The 17,413-nt window shown below is 45.7% G+C and overlaps 1 protein-coding gene across 1 annotated transcript in view; it reads left to right on the top strand.

The window, feature by feature from the left end:
* The window catches only part of TMTC1 (transmembrane O-mannosyltransferase targeting cadherins 1), a 143,827-nt gene that overhangs the window by 121,009 nt on the left and 5,405 nt on the right, over positions 1-17,413 (top strand). The window contains exons 13-19 of the mRNA XM_058804849.1: positions 2,568-2,676; positions 8,487-8,589; positions 12,151-12,286; positions 13,063-13,207; positions 14,346-14,483; positions 15,501-15,623; positions 16,802-16,879. Of these exons, the coding sequence (XP_058660832.1) occupies positions 2,568-2,676; positions 8,487-8,589; positions 12,151-12,286; positions 13,063-13,207; positions 14,346-14,483; positions 15,501-15,623; positions 16,802-16,879 (832 nt within the window). The remainder of the gene's footprint in view (positions 1-2,567; positions 2,677-8,486; positions 8,590-12,150; positions 12,287-13,062; positions 13,208-14,345; positions 14,484-15,500; positions 15,624-16,801; positions 16,880-17,413) is intronic.

Below are 17,413 nucleotides of genomic sequence, written 5' to 3'. Positions count from 1 at the left end.
TGTTCAGTGATACTGAATGGTCTCTGCAGGGTATTCTGTGTCTCATGAAGTGCTGCACTTATCACAATACACATTGGAGACTCTGGTTAAAAACCACCACAAACTCTGGCAGTCTAATTTTTACAGTAGATGAAAAAAATAACTTAGGTTGTTATTATAACCTAGGGTCCCCAGAGATCATTTGGAGATCAAGGTAGCTGCTCAGAGCAAGTCTGATTGGATCAGATTGTTCAGGGCTGTGTCCAGCTGAATCTTGGATCCCTCCAAGAACAGAGATGCCACAATCTCTCTGTGTGACCTGTTCCAGTGTTTGACCACCCTTGTGGTGAGAAATACTTTTCCTGATATCAAATCAGGATGTCCCATGTTCCTTCTCTGGCATCTGTTGCCTCTTGTCCTGTCACTGTGCACCTCCACAAGAGTTTGGCTCTGGCTTTGCTGTATCCTTGTAAAAATTTGTTCAAACAGTTGTGGGGCCTTTGTTGATTTTTGTGTTTCGGGCTTTAGTACAGTCTCAATAACTTCACAAAATAAAAGATGAAAGTTACCAAGTCTTTTAGAGCACTTATTCCTGGGTTGCTCTCTGCTGCACATGAAATTTGCTCCAGTGCTAGCAGCCCCGTGCATTGCCAGGCTTTGGCTGGGTGTTTAACCTGGTGCTTCTCCAACTTGCAAAAATATGAGAGAGATGCTCTCAGTGGAAAGAGCTGTTCCTTGTTTTCAGCTTGAGCATGCTGATTGTAGAGGCAAGGCTGTGGGCTTAGGTGGGAGAGGGAGTCAAGAGAGGGCATTGTAAATCAGGGTAATTTGGGTAAAAAGTTGGAATAAGTGGTCATATATTGCTCCTGTCAGATGAATTTGTTCTTCTTTCTATCACAGAAAAGATGTGCATTACCTAACTATTCCTGCTCCAGATCCCCAGTTTATGGTAAATTAGTGCATTGGACTGCTCTTTCAATGCTCTGTGCTCTCCCAAATTGCAGGAGATTTTTATATGAGATGGCCTTGATCCTGCAAAGGGTTGGCCTTGAGCCAGGAAAGCACTTCAACCAGTAATTAATTTTCAACTTGCATGCATAAAAGTTAAGTACACATTTAAGTGCTTGGCCAGAGCACTTGGTATCTTGCAGGCCTAAGCCCTCTGAGAAACTACTGGATCTGCCTTTTTTAATGTGATTCAGTCTGTCACATAAAAAGATGCCATAATCTTTCCCTCTTTACCCCCACTTTCAGGAGGCAAACATTGTTCTTGGATCAAATGGAGAAAAAAAAGAGGCCATGTTGGAATGAAAGAGTAATTAAGAGGGCTGCCCCATGTTCAGAGTGAATGCTTGTGGTTAATGGGAACTTTTACTGCTGTTGAGTGGATCACTTAATCCTTTTATTTCTGTAGTGGGCATTTCCTACATTTTCTGCCAAACATCAATACCTTTATTAAGCAGTCATCTGGTTTTGATTTATAAAAATGTGTGTCATGAAACTCCAGCCAAGGGATCCCAAAGTTTTATAAATTGACAAGCTAGCTGGACTTTAATTAGTGTAGGAGAAAAGTGGTTCTTTATTTGTTTTTGCTTCATTCGTGTAATTTATGTGGAACAGCACTGGAAGAAGAAAAAGACTAGCACAACTGGTTTTACTTAGCTTAATGCACAGGCAAAATATTCTTCCAGTTACACAACTAGAAAGGGGAAAAATCTGCAAAGCCACATATATTATCAGCTGAAATTTGCACCTTATAAACAAGATCTGGTTACTTGACCATGCCTCTCAGATGAAATCTAAGGCCAAAGTAGCAAGGTGTTCACATATTTTCTGTTTCCCCAGAGCCCTTTGTTTCTTTTTCTAAGCCCTCCTATTCATATTCTTTGTACACCCAGCACAAGGAAAATGTTGTTTCAGCCCAGCTAAACATCCTTAGATGTTTGTTCAGGAAACCTTCTCATTTTTCAAAGGGGAGAAATTGTAGCTCAAATAAATAAACATCCCAAGGTTTTTGTTAGGGAAACCTTTTCCATTTTCCATAGCAATAAATGCAGAGCAATGCTAGGAAAAAACCTAGCTCATCAGCACAGCCATCTTTCAGCTGTCTCCATTCATATTCCTTGGGATCTGAAGGATAGAACTTCTCCAGCCTAATCATCGACTTGCTGAGGAATTATTTAGAGATCCAAGGCAGATTTAACTTGGACGTATTTTAATTTCAAAATAATGGAGTTGCAAGTGGATCTGTAAGAGACTCCTCAAGGTTTTAGTAAAGGAAATGAAGGATTTCAGTGCCTCCAGCCTACTGAAGTGAGAGGGAATGTCCTGCTCCCAGATCACAGTGCCTCCATCCTCTGGTGCCCTCCCTTCAGATACTGAAGTGTATTGATTCATTAAATCCTCTGTCCTGAGGAAGTGCTGGGTGCTCACATTGTGGAGAGGAGGCATGAATGAATCATTTAGTCTTTGTTGAAAAGGGCAAGCCGGGCACTTGCACTTCTCTTTAAAGTAGTTAATCAGTGGGATAACCTCAACAAGTGCTTACAGGAATATTCCTTTCTGGTTTTTTTCTCTTCTTGCTGCAGGTCCCAAGGGAAGAAGGAGGAAGCTGTAATCTTGCTGCGGGACTCCATTAAGTACGGCCCAGAGTTTGCAGATGCCTACTCAAGCCTGGCCTCGCTGTTGGCTGAGCAGGTAACAGGGATGGCTCGGGCCCTGTGCCTTGGTGTGCATGCACTGCTGCCACAGCCACAGCCCCTCCTGCACCTTCCAGCCCTGCATTGCTGCCACAGCCCCTCCTGCACCTCCCACCCTGCACTGCTGCCACTGCCACAGCCCCTCCTGCATCTCCCACCCTGCCTCACTCAGCCATGGTGGCAGGCATGGGCCCACGCTGTCTGCACAGAGCTCTCAGGCTGCTCTGCAGATGGCTTTTCCAGGATGGGAGGCAACTCATCCACAGTGAGTAATTGCACCCACGTGGTGTGGCTCTGAATTAAATCACTGCTGAAGTTGTGAGTAAACCCCCTCCCTGCCTCTGTGGAGAAGTCTCAATCCATGGCACCTTGGATGTTGTGACAGCAGGAGAGGCGAGCTTCCCCTCACACACACACGCCTACACAGATAGCCTGGAGATTGCATAATAAATCATTGCAGAGCTGGGGATTGTCACAAACCAGGTGGCCTCTGCAGCCCAGATTCTGCCCCTTGCACACACACACACACAGGGTACAGCCCCTGATTACTGTGGTAGATGCTCACGAGGTGGGAGGGCTCCCTAGCTTTATGTTGCTCTTAATGAGCGGCTGTTCAATATTTTATTTAACCTCGTGGTTCAGGTGCCTCCAGGCCTTATTTGCTGTGCATGGCCCAGGCTGTGCTCTGCAGGCAGGATTACTCATTTCCTCTCAGGCCTGCTCCCCACGCTCATTACTTAGGCTCTCCCTACTCGCTGGAGTTAGATAATTTATTTCTGCAACATCCCTGTGAAGTGAAATGCTGTCCCCACAGAGGAAAAGAGAACTTGAGGAACAAAATCCTTGAGTTCAGAAGGAGTCATGGAGGCGTGGGTGCCCACACTGGGACCACTGAGCTCTCCTTCCCTGAACACCTGCAGCAGCAGCAAGTGAGGGGTGCTGTGCTTTGTGCCATGGTCCCACTCTGGGGCTCTGGGGGTGGATGACAAGGTCCCTGTAACTTCACAGCTCCTGCACAGCTCTGCAAACCTTTTGAAAACTGATTTTTTTTCCTCCTTCAGTTTTCAGATCTAATTGTTCCATAGCATGGGGTGCTGAAGCTTTCTTAAAATATAAATACAGACAAAGCAAAATGGTATCTTTTGCTCTTCTCCATTATTCTGGTTAGTGAAATCTTCTCTGTGTAAGGGAAGGGGATGAATTTCAGCAAAACTATAGGCAGAGGTCTTGTTTAATCTTCTTCAAGGATGTAGGCACTCTGCAAAACTCACCTATGATCTATGTGAATTACTGAAAGATGAATTGATTTTATAGGAGCTCTGTAATTGCATCCTTTTTTTTCCTCTTTTATTTATTTTATTTTCCCTTTTATTTTTATTTTATTTTCCCTTTTAGGAAAATTTCAAATATTTCTCTTTTATTTTTATTTTATTTTCCCTTTTATTTTATTTACCCTTTTATTTTTTCCCTCTTTATTTTATTTTCCCTTTTAAGAGAATTTCAAATATTTCCCTTTTATTTTTATTTTCCCTTTTAATTTTCCCCCTTTTATTTTTATTTTCTTTTCCCTTTTAATTTTTTCCCCTTTTGTTTTTATTTTATTTACCCTTTTATTTTTTCCCCTTTTATTTTTATTTTATTTACCCTTTTATTTTTTTCCCTTTTTATTTTTATTTTATTTTATTTTCCCTTTTAAGAGAATTTCAAATATTATCAATATTACCTGCAGGGATCTCAAAATATAGTGTCCGAATTTAAAGGCAAGCCTTGTTGAATGGTAGCCCTGCTTTGAATAAGCCTGTCAATGAAGAGTGTCCTGCAAGTATAGGAAATGAGTCCTCTGCACTATTACCTGGTTTTAATATTAATTGAAATTATTAATTAGAATGATCGATTGCCAGGTCAGCAGAGCAATAAAACCACTATAGAGTCCTGAGACCTTCTGCCCAAAGCAAATGCCGTTAATAAGTCCAGCAATAATTCATCTCTCTTACATATGGATTGTTCATCCTCTTGTGACTTGAGTAAGTGGTAGGCAAAAAAGATAGTACAATTTTCTCAGAAAGCAGCAGTTTTTCTGCAGACTTTTCTCATGTTCAGCCACAGCAGATGCCTGCTTGATTGTGCACCTCCTGCCTCACACATCCATCCTGCAGACCACAGGATGGTCAGGGTCCATCAGGGTCTGTCCTACAGTACCTGCTGCTGCCCGTGGCCTCCAGGGGTACAGGCAGAGCTTTTGGCATCTTCAGCCCAAAGGATGATTGACAGGAGCTCATTTTCACAGTTTTGGGTTTTCCTCTTTGGCTTAGCAATAAAAGCTTTTAGCTGAAAACTGCTAGAAGTTCCAAGGAGTATTTTTGTGTGTCCTTGTGGCCCAGAGCCTGTGTGACACCTGTAGGGGTATCTGTGAGGCCAGGCACTACAGGATGGATCACAGTGGGGCTTTGGGGATGGCACCACTGGGTCCCTTGTTGTGGTGTTGGGTTCCCAGGATGAGGTGAGAGATGAGAATTTGACCCCAAGTTTCTCAGAAGGCTGATATATTATTTTATCATATTATATTATATTAAAAGAAAGTATATACTAAAACTGTATTAAAGAAAGATAAAGGATACATCAGAAGGCTAGACAAGAATGAATAATAGAAACCCATGACAGACCAGAGTCCCAACACAGCTGGACTGGGATTTGTCATTAAGTCAAAACAATTCACATGCTGGGTAAACAATTCTCCAAATCACTTTCCAAAGCAGCAAAACAGGGAGAAGTTGAAGCTTCTCATCTTGCCAGGAGAAGAAATCCTGGAGATTTTTCAGAAAATATCAAATGACAGTCCCTCTTGCTGGGATGTGATAGGAAGGGGGTTAAATAATAATGTTAAATGCCATGTTTAAATAACTTGCCATGAGGTGCCCATGACAGCTTCTGCTTCTCCAGCTTTGCTCCAAGGCTAAAAGGGAAATGTGTGGACACAGTGAAATAGCACCAGGATTGTCTTGGTGGGTGCACAGCCATGCACAGCATGTTCCCCCCATATTAAAGGGGATGAATCTGAAATACACCTTATGGTTCCTTACCTTCTATCCCTGTAAATAGTGCTGCTAAGAGGAAGGGTTCAGATGCCAGGGAATTAACCTGTAATTTCATGTAATTGCCCTTTTCTCTCCTTGATAGCTGATTCTGAAGCCAGAGCTGACAAAAACCCACTGCTGTATTGTATGGAACAGCTTGGCTTGTTTGTGCCTTTATAAATGCTTGCCCTTCTGGCTGCTCTTTCTGCTTGGAATTGTAACTCAGTTGCAATGTATTGCTGTTTTCCTTGATTTCTGTGATCACTGCAGTAGTGCTGGTAGCAGAAATCAAACATTTTTGCTGCCCGTTTTCACAACATTCTAATACTGGTTCCCCACAGTTTCCAGCTTCAGTTTCATCCATCATTTTGTGCTACTTGGTGGCTCTTCTCAGGCCCTAGCTTCATCTGATTTTATGTGTGTGTTTCTTAGAAAAAGAAACTTTATAACCCACTTAGCTGCAGAGGAGAGCCTACTCAGGCATAACCAAACTGAAAAGCTGAGCCTTATAAAAAACAGACCTAAAAACCCTGGAGTTCAACGGAAAGATTCTCATATGCATAATTTTTTTAATATCATAAAAATCTCATACATTTTTTATGCCAGTCTTCTGAGTTTTGTGAGGTCGATGAATGTTTCATGAAGGTCTGGGAGTGGCATTATTAAGTGTTAATGAGAATCTAGCCTTGATGAACTTGGAGCTCTGTTTCTGCTGAGAAGAGGAGAGGCTGTGAGGAGGGAAAGCTCTGGCAGGAGTAGCAGGTTCCACCCTTGCCACTTTCTGACTGTGCTTAATGCAAACACTTTGTTGGACTGGGCAATGAGCCTGAGGCATGCAGGGTCAGGATGTTAGGTGCCAAAAAAGCAATGCAACCACCATAAAAGTGCTAGAATGCTCAATACTGGTGAATGTTTTGACATGGAACACTCTAATCTAGTTTAACACAGCCCTCCCTTGCTTAAAAAATTTGGTTTATGATCAGTAAATAAAATAAGCTGACATACAGGCATACAAAGCTGCATTCATTGGCTGAAAATTAAAAACAGAGGGAAAGAAAGTAAGACATAAATCTTAGAAAATATGCACCAAAAATTGCTCTTCAATTTAGTCAATTCTGATGATCACTACACTTTTCCTGACTCTGCAGGATAATGTTGTCAAATTCACATCAATTTATCCAAAACTTCTAAAGTTAAGCACTTTTTAAAAACGTACTTCTGTGCTTTATTGCACACTTATCTTTTTTGCTGGCTGACCTTTATCATGTAAATGTGAAGGGACTTAACTGTGGCAGGCTGTGTGATTCTCTGATCAAGTCATCCTCTTTCAGTGCAATTTATTCCAGCTCTCCAGTTCTGAGATAGGAGGTGAGAAAAGACTCCTCACATTAAGCAGCTGTGGAGCTAAAGCTGCTGTCAGGTACAGATTTTAAATCCAGGGAAGGCCCAGGAGGCTCAGCCATTTGCAGGCTTTGAGGACAGTCCATAGCTGGGAGTGGAGCAACCTCTTATTTCAGCATGGATTCAGCATGGGAGCTGCAGGCTCTGCTCAGTGAAGGAGGTGAATTTTCAGTGAACTTGGCTGAATTTGCTTTCTTGGGAGGTTTGGAGTTTGTTGCTGTAGGGCTGTGCTGCTCAGTGGAAGGGGAAGAATTGAGAGGAGCATCCTTGGTGCTGGAGGCTCTCCTGACACCCCTCTGCACTGTGCTTGTCTCTTCTGTTCACAGCCTCCCTCCACAAGCACAGCTGACAGACAGGCTCTGAGGTGGGGGGAAGGAAGGCACCCTTGCTGGTGAGCATGCAGGCAGTGGGCACACGTGGTCTGACTGTGGAGGGAAGTGGAAACCTTTTTTAGTTGCTGTTTGATCCACAGGAGAAGCCTGATTGTTGTTTCAGAACCAGGCTGCCCATAGCTCAGGCTAGACAGAACCCAGCCAGCAGGATGCTGTCTGTAGGCAGGGTGTTTCCAAAGAAAAGATCCATATTTTCTAGAAATGTTCAGAGGCAGCAAACCTCCCTGAAAATCTATGCAACATGAGAAGTCAGTGCATCTGGGGCATCAGCATGCTGGCATGTCCTATCAGTCCCAGTGAACTCCACCTCACACACTGAGAGTGCCTGGTATTAATTTGATTTGTCAGATTTCCCTGCTCTTTCACCACCCTCTGAATTTGTCAGATTTCCCTGCTCTTTCACCACCCTCTATCTTTCTCCTGCTTCCACTCACTCCCTAGCTATCACACACAGCAAGCTTTCATTCCTTGTATTTTCCTCACTGCTTAAGGAAAGAACAGCAGAGCTCCAGAGGGGAAAAGTGAGATGCTCATTAAACAAATAAATTAGAACATATCCTCTCCCAGATGACAGATATTTCTCAACAGAACCAGCCCAATCCCTGTTGCTGTGTTTTTCCGGGCTGTGCATGCACCCAGCTGGGGACTCAGTGGCATTGCACAGGCACCACTTTCTCCAGGTGTTTCCACTGGCATTGCACAGGCACCACTTTCTCCAGGTGTTTCATGTGTAGCAGAGGCGTGGGGGGAAGCTGTCTGAACTGCTCTGGGGTACCAGGTGGCAGCTATAGCACATCCATGCCATGGGGTCAAATTTTGGCCTCTTGGAAAGTGGGGTGGAATCCCCAAGCTTCCCCTGCAGTGAGGGAGCTGTCTCAGAATGCAGCAAATGGTGCTGACAGAGTTTCTGCCATGGCTAAGAAACCTCCTTCTCTTTCAAGGAACGGCTCAAGGAGGCTGAGGAGGTCTATAAGGCTGGCATAGAGAATTGTCCAGAGAGCTCTGACCTGCACAACAACTACGGCGTTTTCCTGGTTGACACTGGTAAGTGAGAGGGAGCACAGGATTTTTCCCTTTCTGTCTGCTTAGCTTTGGTTTATTTTATTCAGCAGTACACATCTAAAAGGGTGTCAAAAGCTTCCAAGGCAATAGATGTGCCTCCGTGGTAGCTTGGAAATAAATATCCCTGTGCTGCTGAGAGGGCACAGCACACTGGAATTCACCATCAGTGCAGGCACTGTGCAGCAGGAGCATTCATTCAGCCCCCCTGCTCCCCTCAGTGTTTGTCACCATCTTCACACAGGCAGTTGGCCTCTTCAGTGTGAGCTGGGCAGCACCCTGACAGTACTGCCTTTTTTCCAGCAAGGCATGGCCACAGCAAATCAAATCACAGGCACACAAATGGATCATTATGGTCTCTGGAGCATGTGCAGCCCTACTTGGTGACAAAGCAGCTCTTTGACTGTAAGGCTTGAGTGCCACCACTATAGAAAGCAACATGACTTTCAAACCACAGTAATCTGTGAAAACAAAACCTTATACACTGTGGGGTGAATTGATTTTTGAGGAGCTCTGTAATGGCATCCTTTTTTCCTGGGCTTCTGGTTCCCATCCAGCTTACTTGGCACTTTCTGGCATTCACATAACAGCAACAGAGATGTCACTTTAATTGCCACCTTTTATTGACAGCTTTATAAGCAAAGCTAAATTTGACAAATGACTGGTGGAAAAGGACTGTTGTCTCACTGTGGTCCCTCCAGAACAGAGCCAAGACTCAGTGGTGAAACAGTGTAGGCTTGAAGTGTGTGGTTGCCACCCCTTCTTTCCCCATCACACGTGCCCAGTTCCAGTGGTGCTTGGGAAAAAGGGAGATGGTGTCTGTCAGTCTGCAACTGGCTGTTCTCCCTTTGAGCTGACACTTGGCCATCACCCCTCTGTAGTACCAGTGAAACAAGTACAGAACCAAAATCAATATTCATAATCAAAAGAGGCATCGTGGCATTAGCAAGAGAAGTTCTGGTTCTGAATTTGGGCCCTGGCAAAATTCAAGCTTGCAAATAATAAAAATTCCTGAGTAATTTCCCTCTCATGTTGTACTCATCTTTGCTTGCCAACCCAGATAAACTCCTATTCCTGCCAAAATTTGTGGTTCAAATGCAGTGCAGAGCACTTTCTGTTTTTTTACACTTTCGTACTCTGCCAAAGTCAAAACTATCATTTCCTGGTTTCCTCCTATGCTTCCCTACAGACAAACAACTGGAAAAAATCCCACTGACTCCTGCTCCTTGGGGGCTGATGTGTCAATAACCCTGCTAGAGGCATGGCAAGGCGTGAAGGCAGTGGCTGCTGCTGAGCCTGTCAGTGGCTGCGCTCCGCACCGGCGGCACAGGGAGATGCTGGGGAGCACCACAGCAATTAACTCACAGGGTTCTGTGCAGCCACTGCCAGCTCTGGGGAGCCACAGCTCCAGACAGCTCTGCAGTGCTCACAGACACTGAGTGTGTCTCCCTTAATGATGCACGTTACCCCAGTGTGCTGAGCTGCCTGGCTGAGGGGCTGCAGTGCGTGCCCAGCTGCTTCCCAGGATGTTTTGTAGGTATAATTTTCAAAAACATCTGCCTGCTCAGTGGTGGGGAAAGATTGAGGCTGCTGCTGGATGTTTTGAAAAAGTGGTATCTTCAACAACATGTCCTCAGCCTTGGGTGAGTCTTCAACACTTTTGAACCTCTGCACAGATGTTCCTCCTCACTCCTGTAAAGGACATGCTGAGATGTGCCAGTGTATATTTTAAGTTGCATAAATGGTCTCAAAAAAACCAAACTACATCTGTGAAGATACGAAAAAAAATTCCCACAGCAGCATGTTCAGTGCCCCAACATGCACTGGCTGTTTTTGAGATCTGTTTTCCAGCTTGAAATGGAATTAAATACATTGTGAAGTGAATCAGTTAAAAAAAATGCTAACACTGAAAAGCTTCGGTGTGGACAAAGCTCTTTTAGTATTGGTTTTCATCAGGAGGTTATCTGGTCTGGAGTTTGCAAGCCAATTAAATCACCCTGGGATTAAAAATGCAATATTTGCATTTCTGTAATGCTGAAACTTTATACTTCTACCATTATTTAGCTAAATAAAAAGACATTATTAAAAGTGGAACTTTATGCATTGGGGTAGTGATCTTGCACCTCTCTTTTTGCTTGTGTTTTGTTGTGGTGTTGGTGATGTCATGGGCTGCAGGACCTTGCACATTTTCACACAGTGAAGCAGTGCCACCCAATGGCTCCTGTGCAGCACAGAGATGGTGCTCCAAAACAACCACCTGGACACCTCTGCTCTGGGATTTATTGCCCAGAGTGGGAATTAGCTGGTCCCTGGCAGCTACTCCCTGTCCTGTTGAGCAATACACGGAGACTGAGCTGGAGCTCAGAGCAGCAGCACAGCAGAGGTGGAGGGAAAATCTCTGTTTGGAGAGAGCTGAAAGTATTTGCAATTCTGGTGATGTTTGGGGAATACTGGGGGCTTGTTCTTCATTCTTCATTGCCCATTTCTCCAGTGGGCCAGGGTGAAAAGGATGCTCCACCAGGAGATGGCACATATGCCCCAGCCCCTTCCCTGAGGTGGGCTCTGTCCTTAGCACAGGGGTTGTGTCCCCAGTGCTGCATGATCAAGAGGGTGCTTTCAGTCAGGAGTCATCTTGTTGTGACTGGTTCCTTAACTTGCAAAAAACCCACCCCCTAGAAAATCTTTTTCTCAGGATTGTCTCTGAATATTAGGGACTAAATCTTAGTTTGGATAGCAGTTTCTCTTATGCTTAGATTCAAAATGCTGAGGCAGGATTTCTTTCTCAAAATGTTTCCTTGCTGTCTTGGTTTAGGGCAAATTTTGGAGAAAACCTCCAAAGGGGTTCCTCTAGAAAGCAGATTTAAGTGACCCCTCCCCTAACTGGTTTGGGAAAAGATTTCCTTGGAGAAAAGTGAAAAAAATCGTTTATTTAGCAGGCAAAGCATTCCCCAGCACAAAAAATGAATAATATTAAACAATAAGACCTCTTGCCAGTCCAAAAGAGATGACAAACTCAACAAGTCCCTTGTTGGGCTGTAGCTCAGCTCGCTCAGTCCCTCCAGTACTGGAAATGCCACAGCCCAGGCCTGGCCTGGTGGCCACAGCTGGAGCTGCCCGTGCTCTGCTGGGTGTTCTGTCCAGAGCAGGGTTAAACAGGCCCAAGGAAAAGAAAAACCACAGTCCAGGGAACTTCTCTGCCTCAGCTAGCTAAAAACTAACTAAAAAGCAAAGGAGAGCTCTGTCCTGCTGTCTGCAGGCACCAGTTTGTGAGAGGGATGTAGGTGAGCAAGTGCAGTTCCTGATAACAAACTCTGCCCTTCTTCTTTCTCCCCCTTCACTCTCGCATGGTCTTAAAGATGCAAAACTTATTTCTGGGCTAAACAGACAAATGGGGATAGTGCAAGCAGCATAAAGTTACCCCAGGACTCATGCATAGAGCAATAGAAGAAAGAAAGCCTGAGTGTTACCATGTGCTGAGTTTGAGACGGGCTTTTTTCTGCTGCACAGGGTTTTTTTTTCTGGTTTAATGGCTGTTTTCCTCTCCAGGGTCTCCTGAGAGAGCCATGTCCCACTACAGGCAGGCCATCCTCCTGAGCCCTGCTCACCACGTGGCCATGGTGAACCTGGGCAGGCTTCACCGCTCCCTGGGGCAGAATAAAGAGGCTGAAGTGTGGTACAAGAGGTGAGGATTTGGGCTGGGACACAGAGGGGTTCCTCCTGCCCCTGTATGGCTTGTCTCTGCTAAAGGGTTTCTATTATACAGATCTATCAGTGCATGCATGGGATTTCCTCCCTTCATTCTCCATCTGTTTGAAATAGATGTGGCTGGTTTTGGGGAGTGCTTGGAAATGCAGCATGGCCTCAGGCAGTGTTGATTTCCCTGAACTATTCCCAAGCCCCCAGGATGGACACTGCTGCTTTTGCCTGGGGGGATGCTCTGATGACAATGTTGGAGGTTTCTCGGTGGTAGGAGCAGGCTGTATTACCACAACTCCCAGCCTGCTCAAAGGTGGTCTGTGGTTGCTGCACCAGGAGCAGCCAGAAGTGCTGTGCAGCTCAGCACCAAACCCTTGGCACCATTAGGAACTCTGGCCCTTCCCAGCAGTGTTCCAGCAGTCAGGCTCTGACTCCTGGAATGCAGCAGGATGGGTTGGGTGGGAGTATTATATAGATTTGTGCTCACCTTGCCCAGGTTTCATCTGTCAACCATCCCCCCCCCGCTGCAGGCTCATTGAGGGCACTTTGAAGGTGGCTCCTTCTCCTCCTCCTCCTCCTTCTCTTTCTCCTTCTCAGCTGGATGGTGGGATTACTGTTGTGAGCACATTCATCCCTCCCCAGGGGATTTGTCCTTCCCAGGCTGGGATGGAGCAGAGCTTTGGTTCTCCATCCCCCACAAGCCCACCTCGCTCTTCCCCTTTGCTCCTCCCACACTGAAGCTTGCCTTTCTCCCACCCCCAGGGCGCTGAAGGTGTCCAGGAAGGCGGAGATCCTGTCCCCGCTGGGGGCTCTGTATTACAACACGGGGCGCTACGAGGAGGCGCTGCAGGTGTACCGGGAGGCGGCGGCGCTGCAGCCTTCCAGCAAGGACACCCGGCTGGCGCTGGTGAGCGGGAGCCAGGGCAGCAGCACCCACTCAGCCCGGGGCAGAGGGCTCAGCTGGTGTCCTGGCTTAGGGAAAATCTGGGAGAAAACCTCCAAAAGGGGCCCCTCCAGAATGCAAACCCACGCGTCCCCTCCCCGCACCTGGTTCGGGAAAAATTTCTTTGTAGAGAAGTGGAAAGAACCTGTTTATTTAACAGGCAAAGCACTCCCTAGCACAAAAAATGAGCAATACCCCACAACAAAACTAATTTGCTGCTCTGAAGAGATGACAAATTCAGAAAGTCTCTCCTGTGTGTGATCACTCTGTTGTCAGTCCCTCTGGCACTGGGAAAGGCTGCAGAGCAGGTCCCGGCAGGCTGCAAAGTGTGAGCTTGTGCTGTTTCCTCAGGTCCCGGTCTGGAGCAGGTTCAAATGATTCCAAGAAAAGGGAAAGAAAAGGCAGTCCAGGGAAAGCTTGGACTGCCTCAGCTAGCTAGACTAACTAACTAACTAAAAAACAAAAGGAGCACGGTGTTCTGCCCTGTCCATGCCCAGACAGCAACAGTGATCCAGAAGACTGTGGAGGAGTGAGTCCAGTCCCTGATAACAAAACTCTGCTGCTTCTCCCCACCTTTGCTCTCAGGCACAGAATATAATATCCAGCAAAAACAGAACACCTGACTGGGGATATGTGGTGTTACATTTTAGTTAAATGGTATGCTCTGTCTCACCCCTCCATAATGTAGGGTTTATTCCAGGCCTGTGATCCTCCCCTGGATCATGGATCTGTAATCCCATTGGCCCAAGGCTTGTTCCATGCCCACTTTGAATCTGCCTGTCAAGCTGTGCGAGGGAGATGAGAATCTCTCTTAGCCCTTTGCTCTCTTGGTCCTTTCTCCCTAGGCTCTCCCTTCCTGTCCCTTTCCCCCTTCTCCCTCAGAAACCATGCTGCTCCTGGAGGTGGGACCTCCAATAAACCCTCACCTAATGAGCACCCTCAGAAGCTATGTGGAGTCTCCTTGGCTGCTTGCTGTTACCAGTGAACATACAGCTTAGGGGGGCCCCAGGAGTCCCCTAAATGAACAGCATCACGGATACAAGCATCATAACATCACCCTGGGACAGCTGGTCAAGTGTAACACTGTGGCTCTGTTATACAGGCTCAGGTTCTGGCCATGATGGGGCGGACAAAGGAAGCGGAGAAGATGACGAACCACATCCTTAACGAGGATGCGGAGTGCCTGGAGTGCTACCGCCTCCTGTCAGCCATCTACAGCAAGCAGGAGCTCTATGCCAAGGTACCGTGCCGTGGGATAGCCTTGTCCCAAGGGATCACACACAGAGCTCAGGTTGAGTTTTACACTCTGTCTCTCTGGGGGCAAGTCACGTGCCTCAGCGCACATTCAATATATTATTTCTTCACTAAAACCCTCAGTTTATCTATGTACTAAGACTGAAGCTAAGCAGTGTGGTTTTCTTATCAGTTATACCTCCTGCTGCTGTCAGCCCCAGTGCCCATCAGCCCCAGGCTGTCTCAGAGTCTCTGTGGTCGAGATGACCCCAAGATGTTGGAAAGTCCCTTTTTCCCAGCCCCACAATTGAAGAAGGAGTCAGGGTTCCTCAGCTGTGCTTTTCAAGGTTGTTTATCTTCTGTTATCTATACATTCTTTTTCTGACACGCTGAGGTCTGTCTAGCAGGTTGGTCCGTGGCACACTGCACACCCCTGAGGCTGTGTTAGTTTTTTATACTAAAAACTATGTGTACTTTATTTACAATAATTTTCCAATACCTATCACCTATGTTAGACAGTCTGTTCCTACTCTAAACCAATTCAAAAGTGCCACCATCACACAGAAGATGGAGGCTAAGAAGAAGAAGAAGAGGAGGGACAAGGCATGCCCAAATCCCTCCATCTTAGCTTCAGAACCCCCATTCTAAACCCCCAAAATTCTACTTTCCTGCCTTGTCAAAAATTAACTATCATTCTGCTTAAACTCTCGTGGCTTGTAGATCTTTACATAAAGTTGGTAATTTTCTCCATGGGTTAAAATCAAAGCCACAGGTGTCTTTGGCTCTGTGCCAAGGCCTCTGAGCCTCCAGCCAGGGGCTCAAGCCATCCAGGGCAGCCAGAGGGATGCCCTGGGTTCCCACACAGGCATTTAAAAATCTTGTTTCCCTGTGTGTTAATGATGTGGGGTTAACAAGGGATGGAGAAAGATGATTCTAATGCTGGTAGTCCATAGTGGTGAGGAAAGAATGAGAAGTGGGAAGGCACTGAATGGAAGGCACACAATGTCCTCTTGCTTTTTCACAGGCACTTGAAGCTATAGAAAAAGCGCTTCAGCTAAAACCAAAGGATCCAAAAGTCATATCAGAGCTCTTTTTCACTAAAGGAAACCAGCTAAGAGAACAGAATCTCCTTGACAAGGCTTTTGAGGTACGACTGCTCTAAGACCTATTGGTGGTTTTATAGGCTAAAAGACAGAGTTTGCTCCTTGTGTGTGAAACTCCCTGGTGCAACACCCTGGCTGCTGTTGGCCTTAGGAGCTCAGAGTCTATCACTGGTACAGAGAAAGCTGTGAGGCAGCTAACTTTACCAGACTTAATTGCAACTTTTTTCCTCATTCCTCAAAGGAAATACTGCTCCCTGCTCTGAGAGGTTAAGTACACAGTTGTGGTGGGATTCACCTTAGCTCCATCCAGCCCCAGCCCCTCTTGCTGTCAGTGACCAGCTCCAGATGGCTCGGCTGGAAGCTTGGGGACCTGTGAGAGCTCACCATGTTGTTATATCTCACCTCAGAAGCCAATAACTGAGAGGTTGGCTTATCCTGTGAAGAAGGATGCTTGATAGCTCAGAAATTATGTTAGCATTAATAATAGTGCAGAAGCAACCTGGTCTAGTGGAAGGTGTCACTTACTGCCTGTAGGAGGGGAGCTGGAAGTAGATAATCTTAAAAGTCCCTCCCAACCCAAACCATTCCATTATTCTCTGATTCAGAAAATATTAATTGGACTGTTCTGAATATTCTCAATATCCCTAAAGATGTTTAATCCTGATTTGAAAATCCTTTCCTGTTGTGACAATGTAAAAACAGTGCTGCTTGACAGACTCCGGAATGTCCTAATGGCTTCTTCTCCCACTCTCAGTGTCAGTGGGGAAGGAAAGCCCTGCCCTCAGGTCCTTGTGAAACCTCCATACAAGTGGCTGTCCCAGAGTCTGCTGCCAGCTCCAAATTAAAGCCTTGCAGATAAAGAGCAATCACATGGCTTGTAGTTGGCAGGGCTTGTGCTTGGCACTGCCTAAGGAAATCACCTTGATGTGCAGGAGACCCCAGTGGTGCAGGGGGCAGGGTGGCAGGTGTGGCTCCTCTCAGAGTGCAGGAAAAGCACACATTGGCAGGGAAAACCTGTGAGATGAGCTGAGCCATGGAGCAGCACATTCTGTGCCTCTTCTGCAAAGAAACTGAAATTCACTCTGTGCGTTGTATATGAGGGGAATTTGAATTCCATTCTGAATGGCTTCAGGAGAGGAAACTGCGTTTCTCTTTCCCCTCCAGCGTTGGTTTGGTTTGAAGAGTCAGACTCCTAACCTAGAAATGTTTCCTGTTTCTGCAGAGCTACAAACGGGCTGTGGAGCTCAACCCAGACCAGGCACAGGCCTGGATGAATATGGGAGGCATTGAGCACATCAAGGTATGACAGTTTTGGTTTTCCTTAAGCTGCCAGGTGCAGACACTACTACACAGGACAAAAAGCTAAACTGTTTTCAGACTGATAAGAGTTGCATGTTTGTGAACAGCAAGTCCTTTGACATATTTTATCCAAAAAGGAAGGAAGTCTCTTCACCCCAGCTGGAGTTCCCAGCCAGGTGGCTTGGTAAAGCAGATCTCATATTTTTAGAGTGCAGGCTGCAAGGAACAACCTGCTCCTCTTAAAAGCTTTCCTGCTTCAGTTGTTGACCTACCTTAGAAAAATGTCACCGTGAGTTGACTTTTAAGGTTCTTCTCTACCTAATTAATTTAATAAAGATGTCTAATGCAGAATACTGGCATGAAATTATGGAAACAGGCAGCCTACCCTGTGGTTGCTTATTCTTTTGAATACTTTAGCATATCATTATGATTTGGGTCTTAAGGAGTGACATTGTGTGATGTCCTTAAGCTATCCTGTTGCTGAGTAAAATTAACTCTTCTGGTGCAACACAACAAAAAAAAATGTAAATCTATT

The sequence above is a fragment of the Ammospiza caudacuta genome, chromosome 5 (assembly GCF_027887145.1).
Source record: "Ammospiza caudacuta isolate bAmmCau1 chromosome 5, bAmmCau1.pri, whole genome shotgun sequence".
NCBI classification, from domain to species: Eukaryota; Metazoa; Chordata; class Aves; order Passeriformes; family Passerellidae; genus Ammospiza; species Ammospiza caudacuta.
This window is presented reverse-complemented; position numbering and strand designations above follow the sequence as displayed.